Source organism: Primulina eburnea, chromosome 10, assembly GCF_022965805.1.
Source record: "Primulina eburnea isolate SZY01 chromosome 10, ASM2296580v1, whole genome shotgun sequence".
Taxonomy (NCBI): domain Eukaryota; kingdom Viridiplantae; phylum Streptophyta; class Magnoliopsida; order Lamiales; family Gesneriaceae; genus Primulina; species Primulina eburnea.
Genome location: NC_133110.1, coordinates 1436703 through 1462464, shown reverse-complemented (window position 1 = coordinate 1462464; position 25762 = coordinate 1436703). Strand labels below are relative to the sequence as shown.

Sequence of the window (25762 nt, the reverse complement as noted above, 5' to 3'; positions counted from 1 at the left end):
AAAAATAAAATTCACTGGTGTGATCATACAAGAGTTTCCCACCATTGATGTTATCATTGTTATTTTTTTATTCGATTATTTATTTCGGTGATAATTTAAAAAAAAAACAAATATACATGTTTTTTTTATAACTTCGTTGGTTCTTTGCAATAGACTGTATATTAAGGGTGAGCAAGATTTCGGTTAAACCGAATTAATCGACCGAACCGAGTCAATTCGAAAATTCGGTTCGGTTATTTCGAAAATTCGGTTTTCAATTTAAAAAATTCGGTTATATCGATTAATTCGGTTCGGTTACGGTTTTCAAAATTTTGAAATCGGTTTTCATCGGTTAAGAAAATTAATTCGGTCGGTTCGATTATGGCTAAATATTTCGGTTCGATTTGGTTATGACTAATTCGGTTATGTCGGTAATCGAATTAACCGAATGCTCATCCCTACCATATACTATGTTGTGATTATGAATTTTTAGATTTCTCACACCCATTTGTTTTACTGTAGTGTGTGTAATTTCGATAAAATCTTATTCCATAAAAATTATGATATTAATCTATGCCTTTTTTTGTAGTCTACTGAACTTTTATGATACTAGTGTCAGGGACCTAGGCTAGGGTTACAGTTGGTTGTTGGTAGCTGTTTTATTCAAAACAATTGGTTGAAAATTATTATTATAGATAATTTAAAAGTACTCTCATATAAAAAAAATTAATAGTATTTTAGAGATTTTAAAAAAATATAATTATGACGCTATTTTGTTTCTATGAGGTTCAAGTTATATATATATATATACATATACATATATATATATATATATATATATATAATGTGCATGATGACGAATTTATTTAAAAATTATCAATTTATACTTGTTTTTTTTAGTGCAAGCTTAATTCAAATTATGTTTTTTTTAATTATGTACATTGCTTTTTTGTTTTAAAATGAGATTATTGACTGATCATCTTATAGAAAACAAAAACCGGAAGTAGATATCCCGATATAACATAGACTCCTCAGTTGAAACAAAATAATACATTTATTAGTGACACCTAACAAATCAGCCCTCTTTTTTATCTATACAAATAACGAGTTATTTTTAAAAAATATATAATGTGATATGCAAAATAATCCACCAATTCCCTCCCATGCATAGCCAGTCAGATTGGCATACAAAATATGAAAGTAAACAAGTCATGTTAAAAAAAATTAAAGTCAAAGAACAAACAATATATCATACAACGATATTTACAACAATTATGTCGTGAGATATTTATATTATTTTTAAGATTTTTATTGAATATATCATGATATTATGATAAATGAAATTTTTATATTAATTTTTTATATAGTAAGAATTGTTGGATTACTAAAAAAAATCATTTTAAGAAAAATTAAAAAGTAAATAATTATATTTTGGGAGGTTGCAAGTATGGTACGCAAAACGCGGTTGGGTTGATATGGGGGCTCTGCATTTATTAATTACCGGACTTTTTATAAGTTTAGTACTAAGAGTAAATTTTTTGTGAAACGATCTTACGAATTTTTATTTGTGAAATGGATCAATTTTATCGATATTCACAATAAAAAGTAATAATTTTAGCATAAAAAATAATACTTTTTCATGGATGAACTAAATAAGAAACTCGTCTCACAAAATATGACTTTTGAGATCGTCTCATACAAGTTTTTCTCTAGTAACAATAAATGGTATTTAAACTACCCGTATTTATAGTGACCACCAACCCAACTAAACTTTTATATATATATAAACTTCCATAAACATAAATGTTATCGGTTATGAATTTATGACAAAAATGTTTCTTTTTGGAAAAATCGATTTTTTTTCTTTAACTTATTTAATTTTGGTTATGGGTTCACGGTAATTTTATTTTTTTTACTATTTTACTCCAATTGCATACCACAAGTCATAAATTTGTTATGTCATATTAGCTTTTTGTTAGCATCACATCAATGTTTTTCGATATCACAATGATACTCCGACGAAACATAAACCAAAATGTTCCAAAGTCAAGGTACTGAAAAAGTTATTTTTCCTATTATTTATATATTTATGTAAGATACAATAGAGAATATATATATATATGAGTATTAAATTAAATGATTTTTATTTATAAAATTGATTTATTTAGTCAAATTGCTTCATAATAATGACGATTAATAGGTGGTATTTATTTCGATTTCCCTATTGGCATGTATTAACCGGTAGATGAGATCTACCTATATAGGCACTACTCATTTCATTTCAACGGCTAAGATCTTGTCACACATATAATTTTCAAAAAAAAAAAAATGGATCCTATATATGTATGTGCAAATCTTAGTCATCCATCTTATCGTGAGAACAATGTCCACATGAATAAGATGAAATAGACCGTATTAACCTTGCACATTCAACCCCCTTTCCTCGCTTATTAAAGGATCCAATTGCCTCTATTCCGTCATCATGATCATCATCTTCCTCGACATATATATTTAGCTCCTCCTCTATCATCTGCTAATATCCAAGCAGTCTCCCATTGCCTTTTCTCGAGTAGCTTCATCGATCGGCATTCTTTTGCAGTTCAGTAAGTCAATATATAATTAATTCTTTATGTTCATTTTCTAGTGTTTTAAAAGAAAATCGTGTAAGAAGTCAAAGGAAACTGGACCAATCTATGTATATCGACATTTGTAGTGGTGAGTCATTCATGACTTTTTCTTTTCTACCTTGAATGATACTTTATGGCTGCATGACTTTTCGTTCTTGTTTTCATCTATTAGTAGACCCTTTTTTTAACATTTTTTTTTTTTTTTAAACTATGGATTCTGCTGATTTCAGCCGAAGAATGAAGAAATTCGCGGTTAAGGTGGAAGAAGGAAGGGAAGGCCGAGATGGGAAGCCATCCGTTGGTCCTGTGTACCGTAATCTACTGGCAGAAGATGCGTTTCCGTCGATTGATCCTGACATGTCCACCGCTTGGCAAATTTTCAGGTCATCTACCCAAAAAAAAAAACGTGTCTACTTGTTTAAAAGGAATTCATGCGAGTCTGTCGACTGACGAGTCAGGTTTTTATGCGCAGAACTTCCTTTGAAAGGTACCCTGACAATAGAATGCTGGGATGGCGTGAGTTGGTCGAGGGGAAGGTGCCACGCTTTTTACTACTGTTATCATATATACGATGGATCATGTTCTTGCTTTTGCATGTCAGAGTTTTGAGTGGATTTGGTGTTCAAAAGTATCTGCTTTCTGATTCAATTTTATGGGATTTCATCTTCAGTGGGGTCCTTATAAGTGGAAGACATACAAAGAAGCGTACGAGGAGACTCTGCTCGTTGGTTCGGCACTGCGAGCACAGGGCATTGAACCTGTAAGAGATTGCACCCCTCAACTTATTATATGTAAGCATTGTATCGTTATCCATCAAAATATCAACAGCCATCCATCCAGTACAAGCTTTAGTGGAAGAATTCGCCACCAATTTTTCTCGAATTCGCTTGTCCCAAAAACTCGAGTTCAGGAGAGGTTTATACTAGACACCCACATATACGAGTCAGTCGGAGAACGTGTGAGAGAGAGATATGTCCATATGGTTAATATATATCCAAGGCTGAAATGTGCGAAGTTAATAGACGTGCTTTTAATCTGTCGGAGCTTTGAACCTTTGACAATCGGGCTATGATGATTTTGAAACCAGTTGTCGCAAGAACTCAAACTCATAGAAGACGTCACAATCAATAGGCTTACAATTTAACAATTTTACTCTGTTACAGGGAGCTCGAGTTGGAATTTATGGTGCGAATTGTCCTCAGTGGATTGTGGCAATGGAGGTCAGTTCTTGAGACCTGTTTATCTCAATATTGTTCCCCTTGAATTTGTGTTCTTAAGCATGGGTTGTTTTCCCTTTTTCAGGCCTGCAATGCTCACAGCTTAATTTGTGTTCCTCTCTACGACACCCTTGGTACAATATTCATCGGCCTTGGTCTATTCGTTGACAATATACTATATCTAGGATAGTTGGCTGCAAATAGTTTCTCGATTGTAATCTGATGTGCGGTTTTAAGTTCATAGCTAGAAAAAGAAAAAAAAGGATATTCAGGAGCATGAAGTTTGAGTTGATTTATAAAGTTTGAGGTTTCGAATAATGTGAATTTCCATTGTGCAGGCGCTGGAGCAGTGAACTACATAATAGATCATGCTGAGCTTGATATTGTTTTCGTTCAAGATAAGAAAGTGAAACAAGTGAGTGTAGCAAAACTCTATATTGATTTATGGAATTTGTTGAACCTTAGGATTAATCCACTTGATTGTTTTCATGAATTAAACAAATCCCTAATGTTGCAGCTACTGAGCCCTGAATGCACTAGTGCTCAAAGGATAAAATGTAAGCGTGAATCAATATGAATCGATCACTCGGTAGTTTCCGAAAAGATCTTTGATATAAAAAAATTCTTTTGGTTGAAGTTATTGTGTGCTTCTCTTCATTGACTGAGGAACAGCGGGATGGAGCAGCCGCTATTGGCATCAAACCTTACTCTTGGACCGAATTTCTTGCTGTGGTATGATAAACAACTCCCGAGGTCCTTTGGCTTTTTCGAATTGCCAAGAGTTTACCCTTTTTGTAATCTGTTTCTTTCATGTTTTTGAATCATGTGCATTTCATATCAGGGAAAAGAAAAGCCATCTGACATTTTTCCACCAAAGCAGTTCGATACATGCACGATTATGTATACAAGTGGAACCAGTGGAGATCCAAAGGGTGTAATTTTGACCCATGAAAACATTGTAACATGCATTAGCGGGGTCGAAAAATTCATGGAGCAATTCGAAGACAAGGTAACCACCCGTTTTCATCCATTTGCCGCCTTTTAGTTTGGTGCCCATCATATTTTTTCTGGTTGGACCATATTTATTACTTCTATTTTTTCATATGTTTATGACTTGGGAGCCTCAATAGATGACAGTGGACGATGTGTATATATCTTTCCTACCTCTTGCTCACATTCTTGATCGCATGATTGAAGAATTCTTCTTCTACAAGGGTGCTTCGGTCGGATACTATCATGGGGTAAGCTGCTTGATTGTCTTTGTTTTTTTGGTCTTTTCTGAACTTTAGAGGTCACTCTGATGAGGATATGGTGTTAATTTATATATCATATTTGGTAATCTTATTTCCATTGAATGTACTGAAGGAAATCAACGAAATAAGGGACGATTTGGCGGAGTTGAAACCAACATTTTTGGCAGGAGTACCTCGAGTTTTTGAAAGAGTGCATGAAGGCATGAAATTTTGCTGTCTCTAATCATATTAGCTAGCGCCAATTCGCTGTCATTGTTTTCACTCTTATTCGTTTTTTTTTGCTTCAGGGGTCCTCAAAGCGGTTGAAGAGCTCAACCCTAGGAGGAGAAAGATTTTCAGCTGGCTTTACAAATAGTAAAAACCTGTCCATTCGTTGGCCTTTTGTCTTCAAGAATTGTTTCTTTTGATACATATATCCGCTGATTACTTAGACTAAATAAAAAACTGATGCTGAAATAGAATCTTTTCATTTGATGATACAGCAAACTCTTTTGGATGAACCGCGGGTACAAACAGAAAGATGCATCACCACTGGCAGATCTACTTGCTTTTGGAAAGGTCTTCTTGCTTCTCGAGTTTTATGTTATGCTTCATTATTTATCTTGATCATATTTCTAGTCCCATTTTCCAGCATCATTGGTGCATTGATTGCATCGGATACAATCTAGAGTTTATCAGATTTTTCACTCGTGCAGAGTCGGAGAAGTAAAGAGACCAAAAAGTGACCGTTATTTTCTTTCTTTTTTGTAGGTCAAAAACAGGTTAGGTGGAAGGATCCGGCTCATAGTATCCGGGGGCGCGCCATTGAGCACTGAGATAGAAGAATTCCTGCGGGTTACGTCCTGTGCTTTTGTGGTACAAGGATATGGTAAATAAATATATTTATCTTGGGTAAACTAAGAACAAGAATAGAACACCGAACATATAAAATCTCTAAAAGCTGTACGCTGTTAATTCTGGTGGGCAGGGTTGACAGAGAGTTGTGGATTGGCAACGTTGGGGTTCCCAGATGAGATGTGCATGATTGGAACAGTTGGCTCTTCTTTCATGTATACCGAAATCCGTCTGGAGGAAGTTCCAGAGATGGGTTATGATCCACTTGCTGAACCTTCTCGTGGTGAGATATGCATCAAAGGGAAATCAGCTTTTGTAGGATACTACAAGAATCCAGAGTTGACTGAAGAAGTTGTGCAAGATGGATGGTTCCATACAGGTTCGTTTTTGAGTCACCATTTCCCCTACACTTTAGATGTATTGCTTCTTGACTAGATTTTTGCATGAATTTGCCCTTAGGTGACATTGGAGAGTTGTTACCCAATGGAGTCATTAGAATTATCGACAGGAAGAAGAATCTAATCAAGCTATCTCAGGGAGAGTACGTTGCTGTCGAATATCTTGAAAAAGTTTATGGTATCACCCCGATTGTGGAAGATGTAAGCAATCGTGCATCATTCAACTTAAACCTTTCTTTTTTCCAAATTAAGAGATTATAATCTTCGGTTCCAACTATGTATTTAGATATGGGTGTACGGCGATAGCTTCAAGTCGAAGCTAGTCGCAGTAGTTGTTCCAAATGAAGACAACACCATGAAATGGGGAAAGCAGAACGGCCATAAAGATTCCAGCTTTGTGGAGCTATGCTCTTTAAACCAGCTCAAAGATCACATCATCCTTGAGCTCAAATCGACAGCCGACAGAAACAAGGTCACTTTCTCACCTTTAAAATCAAACTAAGCACTGACATAATATTATTTAATGGGATTGCTTCAAAATTTGCTTGGACAGCTGAGAGGTTTCGAGTACATCAAAGAAATAATAGTGGAACCTGAGCTCTTCGAATTGTCTGAAAAAGAATTGGTGACAGCAACACTGAAGAAGAGAAGAGACAGAATGCTTAAGAATTACAAGGTAAATAACATGGTGCTATTTTAACTTTCTGTGTTATGAATTAACGACTTCATCTTCTACCATTGATGGCACACAGGCGGAAATCGACGGACTCTATCAAATGCTGAACGGAGCTAAGTAATAGATAAGGATTTGCATCTGCACAGCATTGCATTTCCCTGTCCGGCACTTTCGAGTTTTTTGTCAAGAAACTGATCTATTCTGTAAATGGATCGATTTACGTGAGAAATGATGTATATCCAGTCTTCTTGGATGCTTGCTGCATTTTTCTGTCTCTTAATGTGTTCAAAATAGACAACGCTGTCTGGGAATTCAGAACAATTCCTTCTATAAAAAAATATATACTTGTTACCATATAGACGGTTGTTTACCCCCTTTGCTGCTCGAATATCGACCCACTTATGCTCGACCTAAATAATCAGATTTGAAACAAATTCGATTATGTTCAAACTTACTTGTGAAACCGCGAGCTGCAATCTGAATTCACTTTGTGTAAAAAAAAATGAGCGATATTATTCTTCGAGATACCCGACTCTGGTCATTTGCATCCCGATTTGGGAAAGTTAAAATTTAGCCTTCGTGTGATGATGATTTTGACATACAGCATTTTCAATTTTTACCTTTCTTTGCTGTACCATTGAATAGATTTCAGAAGATCCGTTAATTTAACTACTACTACAACAATAATAATAAAAGTAAAAATAAAAGATAATAAAATGATGTTTTAATAAGGTTATATATCAAATTAACCCTTCTTATTTCCCACTCAAATCTTTCTTTTACGAAATTATTATGTTTAGCCACGAACTACAATTTTCAAGGTATAAACCATAAACCAAGGATATACTTGGCATATCTGCAGAAATTCTACAGTTGAAATTCAACTTTTTGCCATCAAAACCAAGACATCAACTTAAAACAGAATCAGTCAAAGTGCACTTAAAACCTCTGACTTTGGGAAAATCAGATTGGCCTGGTCAATATATTACAGGTTCTTGTCAAGCATAGCGCGGACCCTCGTTGGCAATCCATAGAGACGTATGAAACCAGCAGCATCGGCTTGATTGTAGATTTCCCCACTCTCGAACGAGGAGATGTCTTGTCTGTACAGACTGTTTGGACTTTCCCTACCGGTTACACTTACAGATCCTTTATAAAGTTTGAGAGTCACTGATCCACTAGTAGTTTTTGTGATTTCCTTCATGAAAGCATCAATTGACTCGCGAAGTGGATCAAACCATCTGCCGGCATATACTAACTCGGCGTACTTCAAGGCCAGGAAATCCTTCGTCTGCATGGTTTCACGATCAAGTGTCAGAGACTCGAGTTCTCTCACAGCTGTGAAGAGTATTGTCCCACCAGGAGTTTCATAGACCCCACGACTCTTCATTCCCACCAGACGATTTTCAACCATATCTACACGGCCAATCCCATGCTTACCACCAATGTCATTCAGCTCTGAGAGAAGAGATGCAGGAGCGAGTTTCTGTTCATTTATTGAAACGGGGAGACCCTCAACTATACCAATCTTCACATACCTGCAAGTATGAGACTATAATGATAAGTAACCAACAATTTTAAATACATAACGCATAAAATAATTTTAAAAAAAATTGCAGTGGATAAATTATTCTAAAATGAGAACAAAAGAAGCTAAAGCAACTAACTCAGGTTGATCCGGTGCCTCTTTCGGGTCGACAGTCATCATGTACATGTCCTCCATAGGCTCATTCGCTGGATCTTCTAAGATATCCCCCTTGAACATTTATATACCAAAATGGATGTCAATATTTGGACAATAAGGGCCAAATGTAAAGGGCATTTTCACAGTACATGATCACAGTCATTAAAAATTTAAATATAATCCACATCCCAGACACATGCTTTGATTTCAATGACAACCGGCTGTTGATTACGCAAATAGGACAACCCTTCCTTTATCATAAATATTCCAGAAGTTCATAACACGGTAATATGTTGCCTTAGAATGGGCAGTTCTCATTAGTCATAGTGAATGTTATTCTGGTGCCATAAAAAATATCCGAAGGGATGAATACAGCAAATGCCATGAACTTTCCTTGCAGAAAATCATAATATAAAAGGGTTTTAAAGCACATGAAATCACCACCTACCTCATGACTCAGGTGCCACAGATTCCTATCTCTGCTGTATATGGATTTCTTTGTCACCGGAACAGGTACATTATGCTTTACAGCATATTCGATTGCATCTTCTCTTCCCTTTATTTCCCATTCCCTCCAAGGAGCAACAACACTCAGTTCAGGATTCAGAGCAAAGAAAGTGAGCTCAAACCGGACCTGTAGCACGGAAGAGCAAAACAAAGGTGAAGGAGAAACTTCAATTGGAATCAAACTATATCTACAGATATCCTGAAGCCTGCCTGGTCATTTCCTTTTCCTGTACATCCATGAGAAACAGCATCGGCTCCAACTTCTTTGGCCACATCAACCATGGCCTGCATTTTCAATGCATTAATACATACAAGTAGAAAATAAACAACACAATACTAAAGACAAACACAAAGATAAATCTTTTTTCACGAAAATAGTGTACCTGGGAACAGGCATTAACGAAAAAAGGTCAAAATATTGACCGCCGATCACATTTCATCCAGTTAATAACCAACCATGCAAAAGGAAATGAGGATGTTTGAAACTAAAAGATATAACTTTATCCAATAACAAAAAAGGATGGACACTTTCAGAATAAAAGAAATGAAAAACGAGAAAGTTATTTTATCTAAAAAAATACAGTGAAAGCCCGTCTTTCTTTACATTTAATTTTTTTTAAAGTTACCTTAGCAATAACAGGTCGTGCCGTTGAAGTCCCAAGTAAATATTTTCTCTCATAGATAGCACCAGCTCGCAAGCAAGGAAATACAAAATCTCTCACAAATTCCTCTTTCAAATCCTTCACCACTAGTTGACACGCTCCACTAGCCTTGGCCTTTTGTTCCAGACCTTCTAATTCTTGAATGCCCTATATTTATGGATTTGGATCATGCATAAGACAGTAAACAAGAGAAACAGAGAATGCTATGCCTACCATACCATCCTTCAGACCTTCATATATATATATTTAATATAAAAATATAATAATTAACTTCAGTCACGACTCATGACCAATGTTGCTTTTTCAACTGTAATTAATAGAAAATATCCAATTTTTTTACGAATTGATGACATTATGCTGGTTTGAGTTCACGTACTTGGCCAACATCAGCAGTGAAGCAAACAACTTCACAGCCATAATTTTCCCTGCATTGCCAAAGCAGCAAATTAAGAAACATGTGTTGTAATCTTTCTCTCATCTAGTCATTCTCAACTTCAAATGTTTACAAACTTGAGAAATCTTCTGAATTAGGGTATCCGTGCGCAGTTAACCAGCAGTTAATATTGAGAATAATAATTACAATTGTTCAACAAAAGTCTCGTAAAAAGTTGGACCCCACCCTCGCAATAAAAAAACATAGTGTTTGACTTCCTGTAGTAAAGTGTAAACTTATTTATCGACTAGCCATCTCATATTAATCAACAATACAATTTATCAGATTTCAAAAGATGAACCAATTAACATACCTAAGCCACGGCACAATCACAGAGGTATCTAAACCGCCGCTATATGCCAGGACCACTTTGTTAAACTTTTTAGGCAAAGTTTTTCCATCCATACCACTAGCAATCTCTGTCTCTTTGTCACTAGCCAAAACTGCTCGGACAGCTGCTGCATCAAACAAATTCATTAGGGGTCAGGGCGACAAGTATTTTAAGTGCTTAAATTTTGAAATGTTGATAATATTTTGTATGATTGGGGGAATTTGAAAGCATTTCGATGTAACCACACAAAAATGAACACCCTTTTTCAACCAGTTTTTTTTGGCCTGAATAGGCACCTATAGTTCTGGAGATAACATGGTAGGAAAAAGGAAAAGCAAAACTGCAGCAGCAAAGCCACCCCATTTTGTGGGATCTTAGTGCTGTTTTAAAAATGAACATTTTATGTTGCAGCCACCAAATAAACAAAAAATGAGACAAGACTGACATGGAATCAAGCAGTGTGGAGCAATGAGACTTTTACCATCCTTACTACACGTGAGACCAAAGTTAGATCCAGCTTGGACAACTGCATCCCCATCATATTCAGTCGATTTCACCCCTACCTGGCATTGCAAAAAGGGTCCAAAGAAAAATCCTGAAGGATGCCACTCCGTTTATCATTATAACAATGGTGCATTTTGAAAGGCGATTTTAAAAATTACCTCTTGTTCCGAAGTCATTTTTCTGGACTAGTGAACAATATCGTACCTGCGAGCTAAATTCATATTGAAAGAATTACTTAAAAATCACATCCACAACCATACAGGAGTAAACCACATTGTTATCTTAGAATAATAAAAAAAACCCATAGATTGTATACTAAAAAACAACTCTTTTAGAACCATGGAAAAAACATTAGTAGGACACAAATAAATCCCATGTAACTGAACCATCCTTTTATGTTTGAAGAAGTAGGCAACACACACTTTTCTCAGGTCCAAAAATGTAAAATATGATACACATTCATAAGATTCCGTAAAAAGAACATACATATAATGCCCAAACAAGAAGGCATGAAGATACATAAAAACAGCTCAACAATCCACGGAAAACAATAATGCCGGTAAGGAAATCGACTGAAAATAAAAGCGAAAATAATATAAGAAAATAAAAGCAAATTTAAAAAAACAAAACGTAAAAATGTAAACACATTAGAATAATTCCCCCCAAAAAAAAACAAGTTACCGGGAGCAGCTCGGCGCGGCTTCGCTGGCGATCAAATTGAGCGCAGAACCTGAAGCTGTGGAAGCAAGAATTGGAAATGAATAGAAGATTCAGGGAACATAAATATAGAATATTTATCGAAATTAAAATGAATCCATGAAAGGGGAAGAGGCAGCAGAAACCAGAGACGGAGATCAGTGGAGTGGAGTGGGAGTGGAGGAACAGTTTGGTTTGGTTTGTGGTGGCCTTTGTTTTTTTCAATTTTGCATGTAGCCCGATTTACTTTTACCTACACTTCCACTCCTTCTCTAAGCCAAGTCAAATTTGTTTGTTTGTTTTTGTTTTTTTTTTTAATGTTTGAATATAAAATTTGCACACATTTATTTTTCAAAATAAATCGAAAAGAACAGACACTCGGGCCAAAAAAATAAAATTTCAAAAAATCATATTATTGTATTAAAATACAATACTTAATTAATAGATTATCAAAATCTAATATAAATCTGATTACATGATGAAAAATTGTTTTTATTGTTTAGATAGGACTTTTATTATGTAATCCTTAAATTCTATCCGAGAATTCGTCCACCCTCGATCATGGGTCGGGATGAATGTTAATAACGTGAGAACTCACAATCGTTATTATTCAGTGTACACTAGATAAATTTTTAAAGTAATGTCCTACATGCAAACAACGCTCAGCAGATAAACTACATTGAACAAATCTTATACGACATTCTCGTTCAAGAATATATTGATAGAAAGAATCAAACTCATAACATTTATCAAATGTATATCTCCTCTACCAACTCTGACATCACTCGTGTGCGATAAGTTAATAATTTATTATTAAGGGTAGGAGGGATAGTTATGAATGGGCTACAAATATATTACAATTGGTTTGCATGCTAATTTATAGTGGAGCAAAATATTAATTTGTTCGTTCACTTAAAATTATCATAACTACTTTCTCTGTAGACTCATGCAGTCACTACCGATTCTCTCCTGACGGCAGTCACCTACCCAGATGAAGATTATAGCTATATATATTGGAGCTATTGCAACAGAAGTTCGGAACTTACGCCGAAAGATGAATGCAGTTGCACACTCGCTTGTTTTGTTATTTCTTCTCCTTTTGTTTGGGAACATGAAAACTTTCTTTTTTGGTTTGTAAATCTTTGTAATGAACGACTTAACTCTTACATAATAATGTTATAAGTTCTTACCGTAAAAAAATCACCATTCAAATACAACTCGTTTGATGCACATCTTCTAATAAAGTCTTTCAAATCTTTCTTTCATTTTCCATGCAGACAATACATAAGTGTATCACTAACTATCTCCAAAGAAACATTGAGCACGGGATCATAGTCGAAGGAAACTGTCATTGAACAAAAACTAGGCTTGTGTCCAAGCTCGAATCCTCGTCAGGTCCTGTACAGGTTATTTCATCTAGATTACCCGTAACAAGATACTAGTATTGTGAGATTTCTTGTCAAGATTCAACTTCGGATTTTTTTTATTACTACGTTCCTTTTTCCGTGTGATGTTTAGTATGGTGATGTAGTTAGCTGGTTCCCATTGTATCCGCCGCCTGGGAATGTCTAGAGTGTTTTGCCTAAATCATTTAATCTATAAAATTATTTTCCTGATAAGAAATCAGGAAAACTGTGCTCCTGTCACTGGCTCTGGCGATGGCTGAGGTGCTGCTGGTCCTGGGAGATCAGAGAGAGGGAGAGGAAGGAGCATCGCATTTAAAGTACTATTCTTGGAACCAAGTCCTGTCAAATTAGCACCACGTACACTACATCTATCAATATCTTGTTGAAAAAACACACAATGGAACAAGACCAAAATGAGTTTTACTAGAGAAAAATTGAGAGAAAACAAACTTGACGGTACCTTGACAGATTATGACAACAAAAAACACAACCGTGATGACCATAGCCGAGATGGTGTTCGTAGAAGGAGCCGATGATGGTGACGATGACTTGGTTGCTTTCATCTTCTTCAACGCCTTTGCGTGCACCATCCGCTCACGCTTCTTGGTGGCAACCTTCACATTATCTTTAACGAACCTCGTGTCTCCAGCATCCAACAAGGGAGCCTTGGGATGTCGAGGGGGTTTCTTGAATTTTCGATCCATTCGTCCAACCTCTTGTCCCTGTGCTTTGTGTGGACCTGACTTAACAGCACCAGGATCACCCTTGAAATTCAAAATCCCACTCATAAACTTGTTGAATGATTTCTTCACCTTTCTCTTGCCCAAAATTTGGTCACTTGTCGTCTCACCAATCTCAATATCAACCATGACATTCTTTTCTTTTGAGCTGTTAAATTCCATTTCACTTGTGAAACAAATTATTCTTGGTCACTAATCTCCGATCGAGCTGTTTTTGCTTCTCCAACCCGAAAACACTAATTTAAACTTGATTTTCCATATTCAATATGAACATCAAACCAAGCATTTAACAACTTTTAACATATAATAAAGCTCAAAATCTTCGATAAACTACAGGTTTGATGAAATATATATGTTACCAACACGATAATAAATTTTGTTATTGTCAAACTCAAAATAAAGATTATTCTCTTTCAGGAACCCAATACCCCGGCAAACACAGATCTTCAACTTGCATATATTAAGAAAATGAGGATCGGATATAGCTCAATTTTCGTTTCCTCCAATTAATAAAAGTATGAGGAATTAGTAACAGAAGGCCTCAAACTCCCAACAAACCGTTCATGCATAGAATTAAATCAAGAAGTACGCAGTAGAATTCACAAGATGGTAACAATAATACGTAAACCAACACCAAGGTTTACAATAAACCAGCAGGTCTGAGAAAAAATCCCCGAGGGCAGAATGAAAAAACTAAAGATTTCGAAATAATATTGATAATAATTTAAAGAGAAGTAAGCAAGAACCCATATAATTTGTATTGAAGAGAAGAGGAGAAAATAAAAAGGTTTCGATGGTCCTGAGGAAATTTTGTCCTGTCCCTTTCCCCCAGTGATTCTTCTTGTTTCTCGGGCGATACAAAGTTACAAAAACATGGGTTCAATAATAATAATAATATGCTCAAAAAATAAATAATAACCATGTCTGTTCAAAAAATAATAATAGTTTTTTTTTATAAAGAAAATAAATAATAATAGTTATAATCTTAAAAATAATAATATATAACAAAGAATATTTTTGACCAAAAAATGGCGGCGACTGTGACGTGGGCTTTTATGAGGAGCTCAGGGATAAAAAGAAGATTAAAGGAAAAGCTGAGTGTACATTTATATAATAGAAATATGGAATCGAGAGCGACATAGATTCGGGTAAAAATGGTGAAAAAGATAATGGAGACCTTTCTTGAATGGTGACTGTTCCATTCATTTGTCTTACCTGCCAAATATCTGCAATCGGATATGTGATGCTAATGATATTATGCTATACTACATCGGTGACATTTATTTTTTTATTTTTGTTTTGGGTAAATGATGGGCAAATTATAGTATCTATAGTTATGTGCATTGCAAACCAACCATTGTTCATGACAGAATATTCATCTGGAAATAAGTCCATCCCACTCCAATTATTTTGCCTGGTGGAGCATTATTCATATCCTATCACTTCCACCACTTAACAATGGAATCAGAACAGCGCACAAACACTAGAAACCTAATGTTTTTGTTTGCTGACAAACACATTTTATTAGCAACATGCATCATCATATATATAATCACAATCACATTCAGAATACTAAACATACATTAGAAATGCCACCGCATTCTTCATTCCAACAAATGTGCACTTCCAGCTTGCCATTTTCCGACCACTCGAACCCAACCTTGACTCCGTTAACGTATGCTTTCTTGGGAGAAACACTCGAGTACGCCAAGAAATCGCCGTCACCCTTGACTTCAATCTTAGCTATCATTTCATCATACAACAGTCCTAGAATGGTCCCTCCACTGTTGAACATGTTGGTCAGTCCTATAGGTGCGAATTTAATGCCCTGGCCGAGTTTCTTGATTGGCACGAAGCTGAATATCTCGAACGTCGAGGGCTGAAGGGTGATTGGGATCGCATCAGAATCACGGCTTTCTAAGAATAGTTTCTCTGCCTCGCAGAGATAGACTGCATATTCCTCTGCTTTTGCCATTTCAGTAGTTTCGGCCTTTTGATCCCATTCGATGTCTGTCAAGCGAACTGAACCAGAAACTGGCTTGTAACATTGAGGGTATCCTTTGATCCTCTGTTCCTTGGGGTGCCATCCAGCACCTTGGCAATTGAAAGCACCAATGACCCCTCCATACTGTCAAATTACACAAATCGAATATTTGTAACTTTCTACACTTTTATAAGAACGAAAAAAAGATGTAAATTAAAGTTCTTGATCACCTTGTTAAGGTTCCATATTTTGAGAACGGATTTGCTGTCAAAAAGAGGGTTCTTAAAGAGGCAGTCTCTTGTTGGTAGAGCAAAATGGATGCACTTTGGAATAGTGCCGTCCGGGAATACGAGTTTACTGAGCAGATTGAAATTATGACCACCCAAAGAATCACTGACATAAACAGGCCCGCCACAAATAGCCCTTGAACCAGCATGAAATTTTGCACAAACATGGTCGGATTGAAACATGTCCCAGTCTGGTTGTATAAATTGACCCATCCACATGCTGTTGAAGGCACAGTGGATCATATGAACTCCTTGTAGCCAAAACACTCCGTTAGGATCACCATTAGGATCTTCAAACCAAAAGTCATCCCCTATCAAAAGAGAGTACACACAGAAAAAATCAATGGCTCCGAGCAATTTTTTTATTGATTAATATAGATAATCATTTCCTTTTTTACCAACTCTTCCTATCGATATCTGTTCGGTTCCGAGGAAAAAGAAGTCGTTGCAATGCTGCATGCTGGAAATGAGTCCAGTCCCATTGAAGTTCTTTGCGAGTGATTTTGACAGTCCCTTGTAATAAGCCTTGGCAATCTCAACTCTTCCTCCGTATTCTTCAGATACATATTCTAGACACTATTTCAAAGAGGTATGTTAGTTTAATAGTTGACATGTCTAAAAATATATGTACATACAAGTAAGAGTGATCATTTTAGCACAACTAGAATTTGCTTACATGTATGACATCCACTTTCACTCCTGTGATTCCAACTTTGGAAAGGTAAGAATGCATGGAGTCGTAGAAATCATAGGCTTGATTAGGATTCACAAGCCCAAGAGACCCCTCGATAATTTTCACCACCGCAAGATCAGACATGGTTCCATTGAGCCCTGGAGACAGTTTACAAGATGCAACTGTGGAGTTCAGATGAGTTGCCCCTGGCCTCACTCCACCCCAGGCGCCACACAGTGCATGCCAAACATATATATCATCCAATCCTTTGAATTTTGTTCTCAAATCTTTAGTAAATGCTTTCATTCCGATATTGTCAGGCTTGCAGGAACAACTTGAACTGTTTTTACTCGAATCCTTTTCTTTTTCATCTCCCCCGATAATCATTCTGTCCAATTCTCTCTTCAGTTTTGCAATATCAACTTCAAATTGAGATAAGTCACTTACTCCTGATTGAGCGGCCTTGTTCAGGGATTTTTCAACCAATTCTATCTCAATAGCCTTAGCGATCAGCTTCTTTGGTTTCTTAGGATCAAACGAAGTACCATTAGGCCCCAATAGTGACCCACCCTTATACCTCCTGAATTTCTCACATTCATCAAGCCTGTGAAGCCTGGCAGTCATTTGAGTTCCCAAAAGCACGAAACTTTTTGCGTCCTCATGCACATCGTCTGTGTCATCATTGATGCTTTGCCAGCCATCGTCAATAATCAAAAACCTCGGGGTTAAGCCTCCCTCTGCGAATTCGTTGACACCGTACCAAACTCCAGCAGGCTCCACAGTCAAGTAAAATGCATCCCAGGTGCACCAACCAAATTTATTCACAAGGGGTGGTGGTGATTTCTCTTCAATAAGCTTGAACGTGTTAAGGTGAACTCTTATGAGAGTGTAGGCCTCTCTCATTAAATTGTAAGGATTGTCAGACACATGAACATAGGCAATTGCATCGAAAGACGACGATTTTGCAGTAGTCGAACCACTCTCCGCACAGATCATCACATGGCCATCAGTTCCAGGGAAAAGGGCCGACCTGAATTTCCCTTCAATTATAGGAATCACGACAGCATAAGATTTTATTTCGGGGACGTCTAGCATGATCCATTGTGTTTCCATTTGTACATCAGAACCCGATTTTCCAACCCACTGAGTGGACCACCAAGTCTTGAACCTGAAAATGCTAACGAAGTCCCTGTCGGTGAATCTCCCCAGGGAATTCATCACACGATCCGTGGGCTTATCCAGACTGAATCCGAGGAACCCACCCTTGTGAGAAAAGGATTTGGCGCGGTGGACGAGGTGAGGGGGAGCATCTGAAGATTGGCACACTGAAGGGAAATACTTGAAAGTAACATTGCCTGGAACCTGAGTGAGTAATGGAACATTTCTGGCCGATAGCTTCCCATCATGGAGCTCAAAGTAGTTGTCTTCTTTGGTGGAAATAAGGACATTGCCATTCGAGTTCGCGGTACCGTTTGGGGGCGCCATTGGTGCTATAGTGAGCAGAGAAGGAACAAAGATTATGACCTGGAGAAGAAAAATATAGAGAAATTATGAAACGTAGAGGTGAAGTAGAGGAAATTTATGCATGAAGGATGGCTTCAGAGCTAAGCAACTAGAAGGAATGGCTGCTCGACATGTTGCACCTGGGAAATATGAGGTTAAGTCGTTTATATAGAGGGAGGGGATAAAAACAAAAGAATGAACGGTCAAGTGGCAACTCAAATTATGTCCGCGGATAATATTACAACTCAAATTTTTTAAATAACCAGCAATTCAAATATCACGTTCAAATTATTTTTTTCAAGCAGAGACAATTATTGTTTGGATACATTATCATAACTCGAATATCGTAAAATCGGTTTTTTGATATATCTGTTTACAGCAGCTGCGGAGGGTCAGAATCTAACAAATGCTACAGACATTAGTGGACGTCCATGGAATACAGATTTTAATACCAGTTGGTAATGTGATTTTGCTACCTCGAGCTTTTTGTTAGTGTGCATGTTGATCTTTCAATCTTTTTCTTAGTCGACAAGTTGCAAACGTTGTAAAAGCTGTGAAATCTAATTCAATTCTAAGCGAAAAAGAATAAAAGAAAAGAAAAAGGTAAGGCGAGGAATGAATATTTTAAATGTTATATACGATCATGTGGTGCAAATCGCATGAAACTTGTTATCAACTTTGGAAGAAAATGTCATAATCATATAAGAATTTGTGCGGATTTTGTTGTCTTATATATCAAGAATTCTATCTTTACTAGAGGTTATTTACCTATAAACACGAGAATTTTTCTACATTTTTTCTCGATATCTATAATAACTAAAAAGTTGGAGAATCTTCATCTCGAGGAGAAAATCAACCTCATTCTTTCACGTTCTTAAACTACACTAGTTTGAGTGGATCTCATGTTCTATCAATAATCACAATAAAAAGTAATACTCTTAGCATAAAAAATAATACTTTTCATGGATGATCCAAATAAGATACTCGTCTCATAAATACGACTCGTGAGACGGCCCCACACAAATTTTTCCCAACTAGTTTATGGTCGGTTCAGTTTATTTGTTAATTAATTCATGTGATCGCTTATCTATATCTCAGAAGTTCATATTTTTCGCAACAAGAAGAAATTTGATAGGTACCATTTAGTTCACTATATTATTTATCCATGTTTTTATCCCATCTAATATCATGTTTGGTACACTATATTATCTATTCATCTACCAATTATTCATCTCACATCAATTAAATAATTGAATTGAAATTACAATATTACCCTTAATAAATAATATTATAAATATTTTATTAATATTTTCAAAAAGACAAAATGATAATATCACATTATCTCAAATTTAATCAAATCAAATATTATATTAACTATCATTTTTATAATTTTATTATTAAAAAAATTATTTATCTTCATATACCACGAACAAAACGATACCTATATAAAATTACTGAGGTGCAATAATTGTCTTTGTTAAGTAAAACAATCGAAACACGGTGCCTGAGTTGTCATATGTATAAATAATTTGAGTTTCACTTTTACCACCAATTATAATTTTTTGTAAAGAGATAAGTGATCGTTCCTACGATTGGTGTCTTATTGATTGCAACGAATACAATTATTATGAAAGAGATTGTTAGGGTGCAATAATTGTCTATACTACATTAAAACAACAAATATTTGGTCCTACAAATATACATAATACTTGTGGACTTTTGGATAGAACAATAATAGTAGCTTTTATATTATGGATAACAGGAGTATATACCGAGTGAGTGGGATGCAGAGAATAAGGATCCCTATAATCATATGGTAGGGATGCTCCATCCATTGCCCAATACCAAGAGGAGATGGGATTTGCCATTAGAATATGATACCCATAAAAGCCACTATACTTTTATCAGGGGTGCACGAGGGAAAACAAAGTGAATAGTGACGTCCTCTTTTTCCCAACATTTTTTATATTTTCAGTTGAGTATCCTAGCTACAATTGAAAAGGAACAGAATTTGCAATATTAAAGATAATCAACTGATCACTCCTGGAATAATATATCTCGACAAGAAATAATCATTAATATGACATCCAAACATAAAATTACAATAGCAATACACGCATACATAATAGCTTCAATACATTTGAAATCTTGTTCATGTTGTATTATGATAGAACATAACATGGTCATTAATTTGCACCGCTGGAACCTCCACCACCACCAATTCCTCCTCCAACTTCACCACCAACACCATCGACAAGCCCTCCTCCGGACCCACCTCCCACTCCTCCACCTCCATCTACATGGCTCCCTTTGCCACAGCTGAATCCCCCACTGACCAACCTATTTCTCCACCTCCACTACCACCAAACCCTCTGATCGTTCACATTTCCTTTTTACTAACGGAGGGTAGCATAGAAAAGTTCCATCCTTGAATAGAATGAAAGCTTGTAAATTCTATCCTGTTATTGTATCTATATTTTCAACAAATAAACATGTAATTTTCCGTGTAACAATTTTATAGCATGTGAAATAAACAAATGGGTAGTGCAACAATAAGATACTGGCTACAGCCAATAAGCAACACAAATATAGGCAAATACAGCACATGAGCATTGCATGGAGGAATCATTTATTTATTTGAAACAGCACGTGTCAAACACAGTATCGTAAAAACAGTCAACGCTTGAACTTCGAAATTGAACCAACAACAGGTGCATGCAACATACAGACACATAAAGAGAGAAGGAGAGAGACAGAAAACCCAATTCAGAAATCTACTTTTTTTAACACTATTTTTATATTTATTACATGATAATCACCATATCATTATCATCAATGATACATATCCAATAAAAACTACAACAGGAGGGGTTGTAAATTTGGAATCAGACCAAACCTCGTGCTTTCTAGGTGAGTTCTGTCATCCTGAAGAAGTAGAACCTTAAGAGTGCCTGAATCTCTCAACCAGGCAGCCACCACAGCTCCACTCGATGTAAACCTTCCAATATTACACTTTGCAACACGAAATGGTGCACCTATGCTAATGAGAAGAGCTTCAACCGTTCGCTTCAGCGTACCATCGCCTACAACTTTGCTATGCTTGCCCCAACCAGTTAAGATGCTGCAAATAAAAAAGTTATAAAATCATCAATTAAAAGTATGATCGAAGCTGTAGAAAATATTCAAATATCTTACAATTATTGTAAATTATTGTACAGAATCAATCGCGGATATTTGATAGGATAGGATCAATTAGAATAAGTTATTTTTAGCGAAATAGTTTCCTTTATTTATTTATCTCTTCATTGTAAGTATAAATAGTGTGTCTTGCTTCATTATTAATATACTGAAATTATTTCCTCTTCTCCTCTCAATTTATAGAAACCTCACAAACATAGATACCACCTTAAAAGGCTTGGCAGCTCATGGCCGTCATAAACAATAGAGCGAATGTTCAGCAACCATGCATGAACCATGGCTCTGGCAGCACCACACGACATCAGGTGTAAATCAAGGCAAGACTCAGACCAAGTATTTTCCCACACATCTCGACGTTTCCCTTCAAGCACAACAAATTGGGCACCTCGCTTCTACAAAACAAAACAAAACAAAAAATGAAAGATAATAATTAAAATCACATATCAGTTGTAAGGACACTTCCAGCTCCAAGGTTGAATATTGCATGTGAGAAAACAGAATAACATTTAGACTACCAAGAAAACAATGACCGGAAGGGACTGCAGGAAAATTCCTTGTCAACTTCTCTCGTAGCAAAAGCAGTCACGTACTCATGGAAGAGCAACAAATGATCAATAGTTCTCTCACTAGTTCATCAATAACCCATAAAAAGCTGAAAATTGGTTCTGGAACCACTACAATCTTTCCTTTCCATGAGTCTAATACATATATTGCGAATGTTTGTGCAGTGGCAATTAAACGTGGCTGACTAGATGCAGAAAACCCAAGAAGTAAGACTAGTTTTATCATGGAAATCAGGAATAGAAGTCACTTATTTCTTCAAAAAATTACACAAGTCTAACATGTAGTATGATATGTTTCCATCAAACAGCAGCCTCACAGCAACATTCCCATAAGGATATTATTGTGAAGTGCCATCATTGGACCCGAACAAGATTGTACTCGTTACCTGATTAAAGTGCCATAGCATGTCAGTCAGAGCATTATAAAAAGCAGATGCGGTTGAAGAGTCCATCCTCTTCACCTCCTCGAAAAGCAATAGTGCTTGCTGCCAAGTATTCTCATTAAGACCCATGAGAAGTCCATGTGCAACTCCATAAACTTGGTTATCAAAAAGTCGTAATTCTTCTAATAACAATGACGCTTCTTCAAATGAATTGCAGTGGCTACAACCACAAAAAATAAGGAGCCAACATCACTAATAAATTAAGTCTGAGTAACGAAACATAATTCCCTGTTCACACTATGATAAGCCAAAAAAGCTTGTGAAATTCCACCAAAAATAATAATAATAAGTAGTAGTAGTAAAAACACAAGTTAGGCGAAGAGGTTTTATATCTGCAGTACAAGATACCTGCAAGCGTTAAGAATTTCTGAAAATGTAACAACATTTGGCTTTATTTCCATTTCATGCATTTTCCGGAAAACACTCAATATGCAGCTTAAGTCCTTCCTTTCCCTCTGATTTTGCCTGTTATCACCTGATTTTTCGCAAGCCAACTGCTTAAAAACACTTATGATTCTGTCATCCGTTTCATCTTCCACCTCACTATCAGAAACATCCTGAAGAATCATTAATTTTGATGGTTCTAACTGAGACTCTAGATGATCAACACTAGCCAATCGGCCAAAGGCATTAATGATTGAGTTGTATGTGACTACATTAGGTTGAATCCCTTCCCCCATCATCTCATCAAGCAACAATGCTGACAATTCCACCAGCCCCTTCTTGCACAAGGCATCAATTAGTTTGCTGTAGAAAACAACATCAGCTTTCAAGCCTTGTTGTTTGAATCCTCTATATACTTCCAGTGCGTCTTTATACAAACCTCCTTTACAATATACACTGATTAATGTTGAGTAAGTTAATAGGTTTGGACAGAGACGTTCTTTTTCCATCTCTAAAAACAGTTCTTTAACTTTATCATACATCCCCTGTTTACCAAATCCATCTATTAGAGCATTGTAAGTAACCACATCCTTCTTGATACCTATACTCTCCATCTCCATGCTAACACTGAGAGCCTCCTCGAACCTACCAAGGTTAGCATAAATAGACAGCAATGTATTATAGGAGACTCTATCCAACTTAATACCAGCAAATTTCATCTCATTGAACAAACTCAGCGCCCTTTCCAGTCTCCCAGCTTTGGCACACCCCCGAATCATAGTGCTGTAAGTTACCTCATTAGGCAATATATTTTTTGAGGGCATCTCCAACATAATCTCAAAAGCCACGTCAATGTGTCCACCGCTGCAGGCGACATCTAACAGTGTGTTATAAGTATAAATATCTTGATCGATGCCCCGATGAACCATCTCATTAAACAAACTTCTCGCACTCTCCCACTGCCCCGCAACACTACAAACAGCAAGGAGGGAATTATACGTGATCCTGTCAGGTTGCACCCCATTTTGCAACATTTCAACCAAAATATCCGAAGCCCTGTTGAAATCCCCACCTCCTTTCCCACACGCATCAATTAAGGCGTTGTATGTCACTAAATTGGGCTTCAAGCTAGAATCTTTCATACTCTTGAACACCCCTATGGCTTCATCAAAATGTCCACTCTTTGCATAAGCACTAATCAAAGCAGAGTAAGCATAAACAGTATTACCATACCCCTTATTGACAGCATCATCAAACACTTTCTTGGCTAAATCCACTTTGCCTAGTCTTCCCAGTGTACTAATCATGGATGTGGTCAATTTCCCCAATTCATTCCTTCTCTTTTCACGACTAATCGCAAATTGGAAACACATCATTGCCTTGGACCACTCCCCTCTATTCCCCAGCTCTCGGAGCAAAAATGTATAATCATCAGAAGCGCAAAGTTTCGATTGGAAACTGAGTAAAATATCATCCATACATTCTATCCCGCCGCCGCAGCCACCAATAGCACATCGGAGAGCTTCCTCAGCGGCAGAAGAATGGCGGCTCGTGGAAGTCAACCTGGGCCGGCCAAAGTGCAACTTGGAGACAAAACGAGTGGATCGACGGCCCGAGAAGTCGGAGGCAGAGAGGCAATGGAATGCAGAAGTATCACCGGCGGCGGCGGAGGGTGATGGAGGCTTCGCGGCTGACGCATGAGAAGGCTGGTGATTGTTTAAAGATACCTTTTGCCGGGTCCAGTGGTGGGAGGAGTTGCGATGGTGGTTGTTGTGGTGGCTCTGAGGGTGGTGGAAATGGTGGTTCTGGTAGGGTTTAGCGGTGGTGAGCGTAGAGTGCGGTGGCGGAGTCGAAGAGGCCATTGTTGAATAAGAAGAAGATAAAAAAAAGGAAGCTGAGCTGAGTGCTGATATAGTTGGACTGTTTAGTGAGAGAAAATGGAAAATTTGAGAGAGAGAGAGAGACTTATAAAAGGAAATCGACTCAAAGTAACTTTTTTTATATTTCGTTATTGTTTTATATAATTTTAATTAATTATTTTTTATGGGGAAAGAGAGAGTGAAAAAGGGGAAACTTGATCGTACATGTGTTTAGTATTTTACTATTTTCTCCCTCGTTTCTTTTTTCTTGTTGAAATTGTGGGTGAACATATAGGGAAATATTATTATATTATAGAAAAGGCATGACCTTTAACTCTTTATGGTATAATTATTATATCATTTTTAAAATTTTGAAAAAATGCTTGCTTTTTCATCCCGATTATTGAGATAAAAAAAATCTTTAAGTCATTGTCTGCCACATGCCCAAAAGAAAAAAAAAAAAGAAATCGAAAATGAGAAGTTTTTAGCTCACATGATAAATTCATCGTTAAAAACAAACAAAAGAAAGAAGTCAAGAACAAAAATGATGTCAATAATATGAACCTGAAAGTGTACTTGTGTTGTGCATACAATCGCCCAATTTTTGGGAAAATTTGAGAAGGTGCCATTTGTCGGTAGTTATGACATGTGAATAGACATTGTGGTCCAGTCGTAATTTATACGTCTTTTTAGTAAAACACAAACAAACAAAAAAGACCAAAATGGTTGCAGCCCACAAGCTTCTCCCCATCGCTGTCCTAGGAATGCAACACAAAATCTTGCTGGTAAATGCCTCAGTAGTGGATGTAATTTAGTGTGTATAGATGCTATTCCTAAGCTCTTGCAACATGTAGCAACTATGTATCTGTTGCATTATCTACGAAATGGAAGTTTATGTTTAGAAAAAAAATGGTTTGAGCC

General features: G+C 36.6%; 5 protein-coding genes across 15 annotated transcripts; 1 reads left to right on the top strand and 4 right to left on the bottom strand.

Moving 5' to 3' along the window:
• Nucleotides 1–2419: 2419 nt before the first annotated feature.
• Nucleotides 2420–7340, top strand: LOC140842337 (long chain acyl-CoA synthetase 1-like). 3 transcript variants are annotated; one of them, XM_073210142.1, is made up of 20 exons: nt 2420–2582; nt 2837–2989; nt 3079–3142; nt 3277–3366; nt 3770–3826; nt 3909–3957; nt 4162–4238; nt 4341–4380; nt 4461–4555; nt 4665–4832; nt 4954–5064; nt 5189–5276; nt 5364–5430; nt 5559–5634; nt 5827–5944; nt 6044–6289; nt 6370–6509; nt 6595–6780; nt 6862–6984; nt 7061–7340. In XM_073210142.1, the coding sequence occupies exons 2-20, from the start codon at nt 2844–2846 to the stop codon at nt 7103–7105; spliced, it is 1986 nt and encodes a 661-aa protein (XP_073066243.1). In that variant the 5' UTR covers nt 2420–2582; nt 2837–2843; the 3' UTR covers nt 7106–7340. The 3 variants fall into 3 exon arrangements, with proteins under 3 accessions (XP_073066243.1, XP_073066242.1, XP_073066241.1); XM_073210141.1 differs by having other exon boundaries at nt 2471–2694; XM_073210140.1 differs by lacking the exon at nt 2420–2582 and having other exon boundaries at nt 2717–2989.
• Nucleotides 7341–7674: 334 nt separating this feature from the next.
• Nucleotides 7675–12054, bottom strand: LOC140842335 (argininosuccinate synthase, chloroplastic-like). Of its 9 annotated transcripts, none has more exons than XM_073210131.1 (11): nt 11948–12054; nt 11787–11841; nt 11264–11309; nt 11047–11164; nt 10584–10728; nt 10214–10262; nt 9802–9984; nt 9386–9460; nt 9117–9302; nt 8652–8740; nt 7675–8522 (listed from the first exon to the last, which is right to left on the bottom strand). In XM_073210131.1, the coding sequence occupies exons 3-11, from the start codon at nt 11279–11281 to the stop codon at nt 7970–7972; spliced, it is 1416 nt and encodes a 471-aa protein (XP_073066232.1). In that variant the 5' UTR covers nt 11282–11309; nt 11787–11841; nt 11948–12054; the 3' UTR covers nt 7675–7969. The 9 variants fall into 9 exon arrangements, with proteins under 9 accessions (XP_073066232.1, XP_073066230.1, XP_073066233.1 ...); XM_073210129.1 differs by having other exon boundaries at nt 11264–11316; nt 11948–12053; XM_073210132.1 differs by having other exon boundaries at nt 10584–10725; nt 11264–11316; nt 11948–12053.
• A 1318-nt stretch (nt 12055–13372) lies between these two features.
• On the bottom strand, nt 13373–14830 carry LOC140842336 (uncharacterized). Its single transcript, XM_073210139.1, has 2 exons — nt 13668–14830; nt 13373–13546 (listed from the first exon to the last, which is right to left on the bottom strand). The coding sequence occupies exons 1-2, from the start codon at nt 14107–14109 to the stop codon at nt 13425–13427; spliced, it is 564 nt and encodes a 187-aa protein (XP_073066240.1). The 5' UTR covers nt 14110–14830; the 3' UTR covers nt 13373–13424.
• A 476-nt stretch (nt 14831–15306) lies between these two features.
• On the bottom strand, nt 15307–18541 carry LOC140842334 (stachyose synthase-like). The gene is made up of 4 exons (XM_073210128.1): nt 16895–18541; nt 16617–16794; nt 16162–16529; nt 15307–16075 (listed from the first exon to the last, which is right to left on the bottom strand). Exons 1-4 carry the CDS (start codon nt 18374–18376, stop codon nt 15512–15514), a joined length of 2592 nt encoding a protein of 863 aa, XP_073066229.1. The 5' UTR covers nt 18377–18541; the 3' UTR covers nt 15307–15511.
• Nucleotides 18542–21159: 2618 nt separating this feature from the next.
• LOC140842333 (pentatricopeptide repeat-containing protein GUN1, chloroplastic-like) lies at nt 21160–24924 on the bottom strand. The gene is made up of 4 exons (XM_073210127.1): nt 22947–24924; nt 22542–22758; nt 21800–21984; nt 21160–21515 (listed from the first exon to the last, which is right to left on the bottom strand). The coding sequence occupies exons 1-4, from the start codon at nt 24842–24844 to the stop codon at nt 21251–21253; spliced, it is 2565 nt and encodes an 854-aa protein (XP_073066228.1). The 5' UTR covers nt 24845–24924; the 3' UTR covers nt 21160–21250.
• Between the last annotated feature and the right edge of the window lie 838 nt (nt 24925–25762).